The sequence below is a fragment of the Ammospiza caudacuta genome, chromosome Z, assembly GCF_027887145.1.
Source record: "Ammospiza caudacuta isolate bAmmCau1 chromosome Z, bAmmCau1.pri, whole genome shotgun sequence".
Taxonomy (NCBI): domain Eukaryota; kingdom Metazoa; phylum Chordata; class Aves; order Passeriformes; family Passerellidae; genus Ammospiza; species Ammospiza caudacuta.
In genome coordinates, this window is record NC_080632.1 from 67,949,493 (window position 1) to 67,962,785 (window position 13,293).

The following is a 13,293-nucleotide window of genomic DNA, read 5'->3' on the forward strand; positions in this document are numbered from 1 at the left end:
TAGTAGTCTCTAAGCTTGTGTTGCTTTGCTAATCCAATCCTCAGCCACTGTCCTGCATATAATCTGAGACGAATGGGAAGTGGTCTTCTCACATTTGCCTACAAAGTGTAGCACAAAAAAAAATTTGTATTAGTTCCTCAAAAACATGCACATTTTATACGTCTTATGTGTACATTATAAGGCAATGACCTAAGGGAGGGGGTCCAGCAGATGCCACAAAGATGATGATGGGCCCGGAGCATCTCTCTTGTAAGGAGAAACTGCAGGAGCTGGGCCCGTTTAGTTCGGAGAAAAGTGAAGGGGTTTTCAGTAATGTATATAAATATCTTCAAGGCCGGTGCCAACAGGGTCGTGCCAGACTCTTTTCCGTGTTGCCCAATGGCATGACAAGGGGCAGTGGCCATAAACTAAAACACAGTAAGTTCAACCCCGACAAGAACGCCACGTTGAGGGTGGCAGAGCACTAGAACAGGTGAGCCGTGGCATCTCCCTTTCTGAGGACATTCCAAACCCACCTGGACGCGTTCCTGTGTTACCTGATCCAGGTGACCCTGTCTTGGCAGGAGAGTAGGTCGAGATGATCTCCGGAGGTGCCTCTCAACCCCTAACGATTCTGTGGTACGTCAAATTCTGTGCATACAGGCAGATATTACAGGCCTACGTGCCGTGGGCGGCGTGCAGACCCGCGTTCATACAGCGAGTGCACCGATGTGACACAGGGCGGGCACACGGCGGGCACGCACCCGCGCCCGCGCCCGAGCCTCCGCCGGCCCAGCGCGGCCGCTGGTGGCAGCAGCGCCGGCGGCGGAGCGCCGCCCCCGCTCCCCGGGGGAGGTCAGGCCGGCGGTAGCGGAAGCTTCTCCCTCCCTCCCGGCGTCCCGGAACCAGCCCCGCCGCCGCCTCCTGCCTCGGCCCGCCGGCAGCATGTCAGCTCCCGGCGCCGCCTCCCGCAGGTGACACCCGCCCTTCCGCTGTCGCCGCTTCCCCTCCTATATGGGCCACCTGCTCTCGAAGGAGGCAAGGAGCCTAAGCCGGGATCGCCGCCGCCCGCGGGGAAAGGTGCCGCCGCCGCGCAGCCGGAGCTGCTTCCTGCGCGGGCCCTGCATGCTCTGCTTCATCGTGCACGGCGCCAGCCCGCCCGCCCCGGAGCAGCCGCTGCCCGCCGGGGACCCGCTGCTGCCGCCGCCGCCGCCGCCGCCCTACGTGTCGCTGACCGCCGCGGAGCAGCGCGTCGCCCGCCGCCTCCTGCGCCTGGCGCCCGCCGCCTGGGAACCTCCGGGCCGCTGCCAGCGCCTCTTCCTGTCCGGCCTGCTGCCCTCGCCGGTGCGGGGCCTCCTGGGGCCGCCCGGCGAGATCTCCTCCGAGATGATGTGCAAGCGCAAGGGGGCCGGGCTGCCCGCCTGCCCGCCCTGCAAGCAGCCGCGCTGCGCCGCCGCCGAGCCCGAGTCCGGCGCCTGCCAGTGCCCGGCGGAGCCGCAGCTCCTCGCCCTGCCCGGCACCGCGGGGGAGAGCGGCGGGGGCACCGCGGGGCAGAGCGGCGGCGGACAGCCCGCCTCGCCGCCGCCTCCCGCGCCCCAGGACGAGAAGGAGCAGGGCCGGGAGGAGGAGAAGGAGCGGGGCGGCGAGGCGGGCTGCGAGGAGCCGCTGGAGTATCCCGGCGACAGCTGCCGGGAGCTGCCGCCGCCGCCCACCGCGGACATCAACCAGCTGCCGCCTTCCATCCTCCTCAAGGTGGGTCGGGATGGGGGGATCGACAGGCCAGCCTCTCGTTGAGGATTTGGGAAGGGCCTGTGCCAGCCCCCGGGGTGCCGGTGTTGCCGGGAGGACTCAGCGCAGGGGGGAGCCGGAGGAGGCCGGGCCAGTTCGGAGCTGCCTCAGCGCCTGGATTTGTGGGGACGGATAGGGTTCTGGGGTGTTGTTTGTGTCCCGTTCTGCGACCTCATTTTTTTTTTGTCGTTGGAAACAGCGTTGTGAGACATTACCTGGAGATGCAGACACACAAATCAGCTCCAGAAGCTGTCTGGTAAATGTTTTGACTGTACCCGTTAACTTCGTAAGGTTCCCTTTTTTACAAGTCGACTTTTACTACTGGTGTAGTACTGGCCAAGGGGCCTGTCACTGTATTTAGAGCTTCCATGGGTGTTGGAGCTACATAGACAAGTTTCCAGTGTTGATTATTAAACAGCTTGTATTGCTGCATATTGTGGATCAATTCTGGCCTTAGTAGTTCCACAGTGTTTGCAGCCTTCTTGAATTACATGCTTTCATAACGTCCTACGCTGTATATCTGAGGAACCGTCGCCTCTCCTGTCCTTTTTGCTCTCTTTCTGTTCCTTTAATACTGTTCTCCTTTGGAAGTACTTTCCATTTTTCAGCTGCTCTTTTGACCACTATCCTGACTTCCTTCAACTAAACATTAGCTAAAAAGAGGAGTCTAGCTGGGACTGAGCCGGTGATGTTTTCCGTAGTCTGATGTGAGTGTGCCTTTAAATTTTGGGAATGATTTTTCAGGATGCAGGAGTTTCTTGGAGGTCAGATGGCTAAACTTAAAGCAGTATGTAGTAATGGAGGAGTGAGAGGCATGACTCTTGGTGTTTGTATTTTGCTAGCTGTACATCCAGTGTAGAAAGTTCTTCCTTTATTCTTTTGTTGTCGAACAGTAACAACCTGACAACAATCTGTCTGTCTTGTACAAAACACTAATTCTGTGGGAGATTTAGTTGGTTTGAGGGTTTTTTGTTGTTGTTTGTTGGTTTTGTTTGGTTTTTTTTCAATACTCAGAAGTGTGTTAGTAATTATAACATTGTTTCATAGATGCGCTATGCAAACTAATTCTGGGCAAATAAGAATTCATGAGCTATCATCCGAATTAATCTCATCTGTGATTACAAAATCGAAACTTTGTATTGTACTTCTTCTGGAAGGGAATCCATTTGTTTGCCACTGTTATTGGAAGATAATTCTTTTCTTTGATATTTGGTTTTAGGATTTGAATCTGGACTCATCTGATTAGTGTAGCTGAAGTACTTTTTGATCAATGGCATGGGTACTTTCCTGTGGTTACTTTTAGTACTCAATTTCACTTTTTGAAAAATATCTATCTATAACAGTGCCATAACTTTAATAGTGAAAGAAGTCCATCTTACCTGTAGACTAGTTTAAATGTTATTTAATGTCTATTTCATTCTTACCTGTGCTTTCAAGATTGTGGGGGTTTTATGTTTGGTTGCTTTTTTTTACAAACAAGGGGTTTTGTTTTAACCCCAGGCAGCCACTCACACACCACATCCACAGACTGGCTGGGTGGAGAGTTCAGGGGAAAAAAGTGTACCTTGTGGGTTGTGATAGGAACACTTTAATAACTGATGAAAAATAGAGTGTGCTGTAACAGTGTTTGTATAAAAAGGAGAGAAAGAGAGATCCAGGTGATGCACAAAACATTTGTTTTGTACCAGCTACAAAACACTGTTACCAGCAGCTGGGAAGAATTTTATCCTAGCTGAAATCAGGACAGACATCTACCTTCCTCAGTGATTTTGTCTCTTCAGTTGTTCTGTAGTCAGTTCCTTCTGCAATGTCTGAAAAAATAGGCCATTATTTCCAGCATTGTGGTAGGAGCCAACCTACTCACCCCCAAATTTGCCCTTCAATCCATAGCTGTACTGATGAGTTGCGTTTGTGGTTTTGGGTTTTTTGAGATTATTTATATGTATATATGCACACAAGATATGTGTATCTTTATCTGTATGTCTGTTTCCTACCTATTCCATTGTTTTGGGTTTTATGGTTGCTTCCAAAATATACTTGTCTGTTACGGAACTTTTAACTTCAGATGTTTGTCTTCAGGTGTCCTGAAGATGTCCTGGAATTGCATTTGCCTTCTTTTGATGGATTTTGATACAGATAGAATATCCTGTATATAGTTCTTTCTCCAAATCTTCTCTCCTCTCATTTTATTATGAGAGGGTGGAAGACAAATGTACCCAAAATCTTTACTGAGCTTTTTACAGTAGGTGTAGGATGCACAAACTTTAATGCAAGGACAAGAGATTCCATCCTTGGAAACATCAGGAAACAGATCCTGATGGTTTTTTTCTTGATTCCCATGTCTGTGACTTCCTGATGTAGTGTCGATGTGATGTAGTGTCGATGTGATGTAGTGCAGGAGAGACTGTCACCAGTGTCTGTAGGTAGGCTCAAAACAAGCCCTGTATGTCAAGAACTCTTTTGTGAGGAGCTTGCCACTTCAGCTGCTCAGGTGCTGTTTAGCTGTTTACAGTGGTTTAGTCTCCTCTAAGCCAAGGGTTTGGGATGGGTGGAAGGGTTTGTCAGACTGAAGTTGGCCTGCAGATCATTGGATGGGCCCTGCTCAATTGGGAGGTTCACAGTGCAGTGTGCCAGTTGATCCTGTTTCCCTGGCTGGTGAAGGGGTAGCCTGGTCAATATGAAGTGATAAAAGAATGGTGCTTCCACAGTCAGAGTTTTGTGTTTTGCTTTTCATTTTGCTGCTGAAACATGTATAAGAAAACAATTTTATACAGTGGGCAAAATGTCATCTTTAGTCTTGCTAGAGGAGGGTGATTACCTTTGACTAACCTTGGCGGGTTTGAGGCAGTGTGATGTAGTCAATCTGCCAGGCCTCCCCGTATTTGTACTTAGACCACCGCCCCCCATACCAGAGGGGCTTCACTCGCTTGGCCTGCTTGATGGCAGCGCACATCTCACAGTCACGAAGAACCTGAGAGATACTGTCCATGGTTAGATCCACCCCTCGGTCTCGTGCCCACTTATAGGTGGCATCTCTACCCTGGTGGCCTGAGGCATCATGGGCCCATCGTGCTAAGAATAACTCTCCCTTATGCTCCCAGTCGAGATCTATCTTCAACTCCCCTATCTTTGCAGCCTGATGTACTTGCTGGTTGTTTTGCTGCTCTTCATTAGCTCTACTTCTGGGGACATGGGCATCTACATGGCGAACCTTCACAGGTAACTTCTCTAACCGAGTAGCGATATCTTTCCACTCTTCCGCAGCCCAAATTGGTTTTCCTCTGCGCTGCCAGTTGGCCTCTTTCCATCTCTTCAGCCATCCCCATAGAGCATTGGCTGCCATCCAAGAATTGGTATACAAATAGAGCCTTGGCCACTTCTCTCTCTCTGCAATACCTAGGGCCAGTTGAATAGCTTTGATTTCAGCAAATTGACTGGATTCACCCTCTCCTTCAGTAGCCTCTGCAACTCGTCGAGTGGGACTCCATACAGCTGCTTTCCACCTCCATTTCATCCCTATGACGCGACAAGAACCATCGGTGAATAGAGCATAACGTGTTTCTTCTACTGGTAACTGATTGTATGGCGGAGCTTCCTCAGCCCGGGTCACTGGCTCTTGTTCCTCATCTGCGACACTAAAGCTTTCACCTTCGGGCCAATTTGTAATTATTTCCAGAATCCCAGGGCGATTTAACTTCCCAATTCGAGCGCGCTGCGTAATGAGGGCAATCCACTTACTCCAAATAGCACTGGTGGCATGGTGGGTAGAGGGAACCTTTCCTCTGAACATCCATCTCAGCACTGGTAGTCGGGGTGCCAGAAGGAGTTGTGCCTCTGTACCAATCACCTCCGAGGTGGCCTGGACTCCTTCATAGGTGGCCAAGATTTCTTTTTCTGTTGGGGTATAGTTATCTTCAGACCCCCTGTAGCTCCGACTCCAAAATCCCAATGGTCGGCCTCAGGTCTCGCCAGGTAGCTTTTGCCAAAGGCTCCAGGACAGACCATGGCTCCGGGCTGCAGAGTAGAGCACGTTCTTCACATCTGGTCCCGTCCTGACTGGACCAAGGGCTACAGCATGAGCGATCTCCTGCTTGATCTGGACAAAAGCTTGCTGCTGCTCAGGGCCCCAGTGGAAGTCATTCTTCTTGCGGGTAACCAGATAAAGGGGTCTCACAATCTGACTATACTCAGGGATGTGCATCCTCCAGAAACCTATAGCACCTAAGAAAGCTTGTGTTTCCTTCTTATCAGTTGGTGGGGACATAGCAGTGATTTTGTTAATAACATCTGCAGGAATCTGACGCCATCCATCTTGCCACTTCACCCCCAAGAACTGAATTTCTCGGGCAGGTCCCTTGACTTTGCTCTTCTTAATGGCAAATCCGGCTTCCAGGAGAATATGAATGATCTTCTCTCCTTTCTCGAACACTTCTATTGCCGTGTTCCCCCAAACAAAGATATCATCAATATATTGTAAATGTTCTGGAGCCTCACCCTCTTCTAGTGCAGCCTGGATCAGATGGTAGGACTGTGTTTCCACCCCTGGGGCAGTCGTTTCCAGGTATACTGCACTCCCCTCCATGTAAAAGCAAACTGAGGCCTGCATTCTGCTGCCAGAGGAATGGAGAAAAACGCGTTAGCAATATCGATGGTCGCGTACCACTTTGCTGCCTTGGACTCCAGCTCGTACTGCAGTTCCAGTATGTCCGGTACAGCCGCACTCAGTGGTGGAATCACTTCATTTAAGGCACGATAGTCCACAGTCAATCTCCATTCTCCGTCAGATTTTCGCACGGGCCAGATAGGGCTTTTAAAGGGTGAGTGGGTTTTAGTGACCACCCCCTGGCTCTCCAGCTCTCGGATCATCTTGTGGATGGGGATCACAGCGTCTCGATTCGTCTGGTACTGCCTGCGGTGCACTGTTGAGGTGGCAATTGGCACTCGTTGCTCCTCTACTTTCAAGAGTCCTACTGCAGATGGGTTCTCTGATAGTCCAGACAAGGTGTTCAATTGTTTAATACCCTCTATCTCCACTGCAGCTATTCCAAAAGCCCACCTGAATCCCTTGGGATCTTTTTAATAGCCATTCTGGAGGAAGTCTATGCCCAAAATACACGGAGCCTCTGGACCAGTCACAATCGGGTGTTCCTGCCACTCCTTTCCAGTCAAGCTCACCTCAGCTTCCAACAAAGTCAACTGTTGTGATCCCCCTGTCACTCCAGCAATGGAAACAGGTTCTGTCCCCACGTGTTCTGATGGCATTAAGGTACACTGTGATCCAGTGTCAACCAATGCTTCATAGTCTTGTGGCTCTGATGTGCCAGGCCATCTGATCCACACCTTCCAAAAAACCCGGTTTTCCTGTGCCTCTTCCTGGCTGGAGGCAGGGCCCCTCTAAGCCAGATTGTCCTTCTTTCCTTGGGCGTATGCCTTCGAAGTTCCTTCAAGGGGATCGGACATGTCATCGTCATCATCATACTTAACATCTCGGCTACGAGTGACCGGAGCTGCTATCTTTTTGGTGATACTTCCTCTTTTCTTCAAATCACGCACCCGTTGTGCCAAAGCAGCGGTGGGTTTTCCATCCCATGTCCTCATGTCTTCTCCACACTCACGCAGAAAAACCCATAATTCAGCCCGTGGGATGTACCTTCTCTCCCCATCAAAGGAGCGCCAGCGTTGGATACCAGGGCCTCTAATTTGTACAGCTGAGATTTGAATAAGGTCCTCCTTAATCTCTTCCCGGAGTTTCTTATGATTCTCCTCTATTTTGTCCTCTAGTTTCTGCAGTCGGGTTTCCACTGCTGCAATTCTGGCATGAGTTGGGCCATGCACAGCATCTGCATACGCTCGAAGCTTCTTTGCCATATCGAGCACAGTCTCATATGTATCATCCAGCTTCATTACTGCTAGGGCAGAAGCGTATTCAGGTGGCCCAAGTCGCACAAGTTTCCTCCACATTACAGGTGTGCATGGTACCAGGTCCGGATTCCTAGTTGTTGTGTCATCTGAGAAAATGAGCTCTGCCACCGCCATCTCTCTCAGGCGTTGGATCCCCTGTTCTATGGTCTTCCACTGTGTCTGCTGCATATAGAGATCATCCGTACACAGGTATCGTTCTGCTACGCTTCTTAGGACCCATTCCCAGAGGCTGTGAGGGTTAGCCCCCCTCATCATACCTTGGTCGATGACAGGATCATGTGACAGGGATCCCAAATGCCTCGCTTCAGTACCATCCAAAATTGTAACCTCCCCTGCAGCATCCCAAAGGTGGACTAACCAACTAATTATAGATTTGTCAGGTTGTCGTCTGTAATCCTTTCTTAGGCCTCTGAGGTCCTTCAGAGAAAAGGAGTCAATATTAGCTCCAGATTCTGTGCCCCTTGATGTGGCCTCTGATTTTGGTGAGGGTCCTTCTCCTGCATCATCATCATCATCATCCTCCACCTTTCGATCGGTCTTGCCTTTACACTTTCCACCTCTTGTATTAGCTGCAACAGCCATGGGTTGGGGCCTATTGTCTGATTCAGCTGCTAGCCTGGAGCCTGGGATGTTAGCTGCAGCCTGTAACTAACTTATCTCCCTGTAACTAACTTATAGTAGTAACTTACTTATCTCCCTGTTCCCTTTCTGCTATCTGCTGCTCCACAGTATCTAGCAGAGTACGGTAAACAAACGCCAAGGCCCAGCTCACTGCAGTAATCCTTTCCTCCTTAGTATTACTATGGCACTTCTCCCTCAAATACTTTGCCACCTCGACTGGGTTCTGAATTTGATCAGATGGAAAGTCCCAGTCTATAGGATCAGAAAATTCCTTTAAAGTCTGGCCCATATCCTCCCATTTCCTACTCCAGTCAAGATTTTTCCTGCTTTGTTTTACTCCTGAATCAGGAGTCTCTCTAAGCCCTCTAGAAATCTCAGCTTTCATTTTATATACACTCCAGACAGTATAGAAAAGGCTTAATAAACTAAATGCCAGAAAGATGGTTTCTTTTAAACTCAGGGGAAATTCAGTATTTTCTAATAGAGATGTCAACAATTTGGAGGAGAAGAAGGAAGACAAAGGCTGAAAAGCCCCTTCCCCTTCTTCTCCCCAAACAAACTGAGGACACAGCCATAACAACAATCCATACATTCCTGAAATAAAGTCCAGCATTTTTATCCGACATATCATCACACATAAGACCAGCACAATGACTATTCTGGTTAGGGCCCCCGCTTACAAAAGCTACTTATTAGGGACAACACCAGAGATATTTTTGGGTAAGGAAATAACCCTAGGGACCACAAAAGTATTAAAACTTCAAAAACCCCTAGGGACCAGAAATACCGGCAAGCTTCCACTCCAAATAACATTATGAATTACCAATATGCCCACAAAACAACCAAAACCAAAATATTATTGTTATAGGTTTTTTTTCCACTGTCTTTGGCCTCCCTTTCCTGGCCAATGCACCAAAAAATATACTGTCCTGGTTTAGGACAAATTAGGGGAAATCTCCAAAAGGGAGGCCCCCAAAACAAAACAAACCTCCAACCCCCCCTCCCCCAACTCTGGGTTCGGGAAGGAATTTCTCGGAGGAGCAAAGTGGAAAACAAAACCTATTTATTGACAAGTAACAAAAGAACACTCCCCAACACAAGAAAAGAAAAGAAACCAGGCTGTATTGTGGAGGGCGCTGAGCTTCTCTTGCAAACTCCGGGGGTCCTGGATGCCTCAGGTCAGGTTCGGAGCTGGTCCAGTATCTTCAGGGGAGGGTAAGAAAGAGGGAACAAAAGAAAAGGAAAAAAAAACAGCGCAGAAAGCAGAAAGCAAGCAAGCAAGCGGCTAGCCAAGCCAAGCAGCCAAAAGCCAAAGTGCTTGGTCACACTCCCTCCTCTCTTCCCCGCCCCGCCGCAGCAAGACGGCCGGGGGGAAGAAGAGAGAAAAGGCACAGCTGCCAGACACAACACACGATATTGGGATAAAGGCTGTCACCCCATGACAGTAATTTAAAGCCATTAAATTTAAAACTCGAGGAGAATTAAGGAATTATAGATCAGACAGCTATAGATAGCTCGACTGTGTCCTAGACATGTGTGAATAAAAACAAAAAAGGAAGCTGTTTTTAAGTACTTCAGAAAATTACAAAATCTACTGCATACAGCTAAGTTCTGAGAGCTTTGAGCTTTACATCACAATTTTGTGCCTATTGAAGAGTCACTGCTGCTTATTCCTGGAAAAGAAAAGAGATACAACTCCTGTTGTATATGTTACCCCTTTGCAGTGCTGCTATTTAATCAAAAAAGGTGTAAAATGGTCTGAAGACTGAGCCGTGAACTTATGAGAGAATGCCAATTCAAACACTTCAGGTTTCCTTTTGCAGTGTATGAACAGGAGTTCTGCATGTAAAACACAGAAGGGAAATTCTCTCCTGTGCTTGGTGCTTTTAAAGTCTCTGCTAGACTACTGCAGTAGATTGTGGGCACTGGGATCTCTTTAAGAAATCCACACACAAATGTGAGAGGTATCAGAGGAGAGCTGGAGGTCATGAAAAATATGGCCTATTACAGTAGTTATAAGTTTCTGGCCAAACTGAATGACGGTTGTTCAAAAAGAAGACTGAGATGCAATCTTTAGTTAAGAAAAAATTGATAGAAAGTTCGACTGTGTTCCTGTCCCTTGTTGAATAGAAGGAAATATTAAGCTTAATTTGGGTGAGATAAATGTTCTTTCACTGTATGATTTTCCAGGCCTTGGCAACAGTAGTTTCCCATCTCTAAGGTTTGCGACTGATGCCAGAAAGGTTGATATGAACAGAGACTAGACAGAGCTACAAAACAGGTATTTATTGAAAGGCCTTAAAAGGATACACCTTGGGCAGCACAAGAGCCTGGCCAGGGCCACACCCAGGTTGAATCCAAGATGGATCTGGGTCACAAGTTTTTACACTTTTATAAGTTTTGGTTCATCTACATACTGGGTTCAATTGTCCAATTACAGCTCCAGGTCATGAAGTCCCAGCTCCCTGGCTTGCCCCCTTGTCTCTGCTGTTGTTTGTGCCTTTTGGGTGATGGTTGTCCTTGATTCTGCGACTGGAAAGGGATTGTTTTGCTGACTACCCTGTGAAGAGAGCTTACTAACACCTAATATGAAGTTTCAGAGTTACATGCCAGGCAGCAGATAATCTGAAAAATATAAAAGCTAAAACCCAAGGTATCATGACAAATTGGGATTTCTATTTATTGATTCTTTTTTAACATCGAGGGGAATGTCCTTATCAGGAATGTTTGGGGTGTGCTTGAACTTGCTTCAAAACAAGAGAGTCTAGAATAGATGATGTCTTCTTTTGAGGTCCCCTTTCTCAGTTTGCTGATCTTATTTTTGTAAAGCATGAACATGTGCCTGAAGCACTGACTTGGTCAGTTTTGGCTTAGGGCTAATGCACTATGAAGGGAAGATAAGTGTGTGTGTGAGTAGATATATGGGTATGTATTAAATGTAGGGTTTTCATAGGTATATTATTATTGTTATTTGAAGCACTATTGACTTCTTTTCTCTTTACCCAGTGCTTTTTACTTATTCTTCTCATTCTTGTTGAGAAGTTACAGGTTTTATTTTGTTGCAATGATAACATTTTTTTATTATAATGTTGATCGAAACAAAATGCATTGCTGCTGTCATTGTACTGCTAGCACTGAATTTAAGATAATCTGTGTTATATGAAGTGGGTTGGATGGACTAAAGATAGACCTTTAATTTTGTCTTCTGATTTTATGAATGCTGGTGTTTATACCTGAAAAGACTGCATGTGTATTTTATAGTTGCACTGTGATTTTCTTTAATTTTTTTTTTAATTCCTTTTTGCTACTGAGGAGGAAGAGGCTGCAAAATACATCATTTGGATTAGATTTTATCTGCAAGGTCGTTGAGTCACTTTTGTAATATTAGCTTTCTTTCCTATTTATGCTGGTGTTCCAGCATATTATCCTGTCTAAAGTTCATGTTGAGTCTTACTTTTAAGTGTAGCACTAAGAGATATGAAATGGGTTTTGAACCTTTGTGACTGATGCTAGGAGGTAAAATATCCTTTAATTTTGCTATTAATTTGCCTGAACTTATTTTTCTTTAGCAATGCTCAACACAGCAATGTGGTTTGTTATGGATTTGGTTTGATTTTTTGACTTGTTGACTGTTTTTTGTTTTTCCCATGAAGGTTACTGTGATTCTAGTGGGGAAATGAACTTGCCTGAGGTTCACTGTGGTGTTACCAGACTTCTGGAATACAATTGAGGGGCAAAATTGTGAAGGGAAGGTGTGCCAGTAGACTAGTAACTAAAAAGACAGTATATGCTCATTATCTCAATGATAAGTTTCTGAAAGATCTTGTAAATTTTATGATTGATTGCAGAATTATGAAAACAATTGTTTTGCTTTGCAGAGATGTGTTTGAAAAGGTGGCTTTTGTTCAAGCATGTAGGTTTTAACATCACAGAATGAGCTATGTGATGGAGGAGAAATGTCATGGAATGAAATTTCTGGTTTCTTTGACAGGGATAGATGCATTAACACTCACGGCCAGTAAAAGTTTCCTTAATGTTGTTTAGGTGTTGGCTTGGCTTGTTCAACATCTCCAAGATTGACGTATTATTGCATGGAAGAAACTAAGAGATTACCAGTTGTGCAGTGTTGGAATGTAAAGTAAATTAAATATAACATGTGCTTTCATTCCCTAATAATTTATTTGTTTCTTTTGTTTAGGTTGCCTGACCCATGTTTGATCTTTCCCAGATTTTGCTTTGTTTTAATGTCTTTGTTTTTAAACTGGCATGGTGACTCAGAAGCATTACCTGGTGTTTTTTAGTGAGGACAGTTGGGTTTCTAAGAGTGGAAACATTGTGAGCTCCTGCAAGTGAAGCCACTCTGCTTATTGGTCAGGACTCTTCCTTTCCATTAGGAGGACAGTCATTTCTTACAGACTGAAGCTAATATTGTAGTTTACCTTGAAGCTAAGGCAATTGTGAGTAAGTGGCTAGTAAGGGCAGTGTCTGTCTCCTATTGTAACTTCTGGCTGTGTGTTCCTGTCACTGGCTTTGTGCTCTGCAGAGTGATTATGCAATTGCTGGGGGAGTAAATTCATCTGGCTAATCTGACACCAATCTATAACATTGCAGAACTTTTACTTAGAATCAGCTGCCTGAAAGGTCTTTCTTTAAGTACAGTCACTAAATCCAGTGCTAAAATTCAAGAGACTCAAAGTAGGGGACTGGTAAACGGTTGCTATGAACGGCAACTTGCCAAGAGAATCCTGGCTGTGACGTGAACTCACATAATCACTTTCCCTGGCTGGCACATTTTTCTTGATCATAAGGACAGTTTGAACTTGATTTCCTTCATGAGTGTACTGAGGCTCCTTTCAGAGTGTGTGAGTTCAATGTTCACATCTCCTTCATAAGCTCAGAATTATTTGTATTTCCCTTGTTCTTATCAAGTTATGTATGAGCAACGTGAAGAAATATCTTGAAAACAAAGCACATACTTGTTCT

General features: G+C 46.5%; 1 protein-coding gene across 1 annotated transcript in view; it reads left to right on the plus strand.

The window, feature by feature from the left end:
* The first annotated feature begins 993 nt into the window (after positions 1-993).
* Positions 994-13,293, plus strand: part of FBXL17 (F-box and leucine rich repeat protein 17) — a 279,322-nt gene continuing 267,022 nt past the window's right edge. Inside the window, exon 1 of the mRNA XM_058823719.1 lies at positions 994-1,731. Within this exon, the coding sequence (XP_058679702.1) occupies positions 994-1,731 (738 nt within the window). The remainder of the gene's footprint in view (positions 1,732-13,293) is intronic.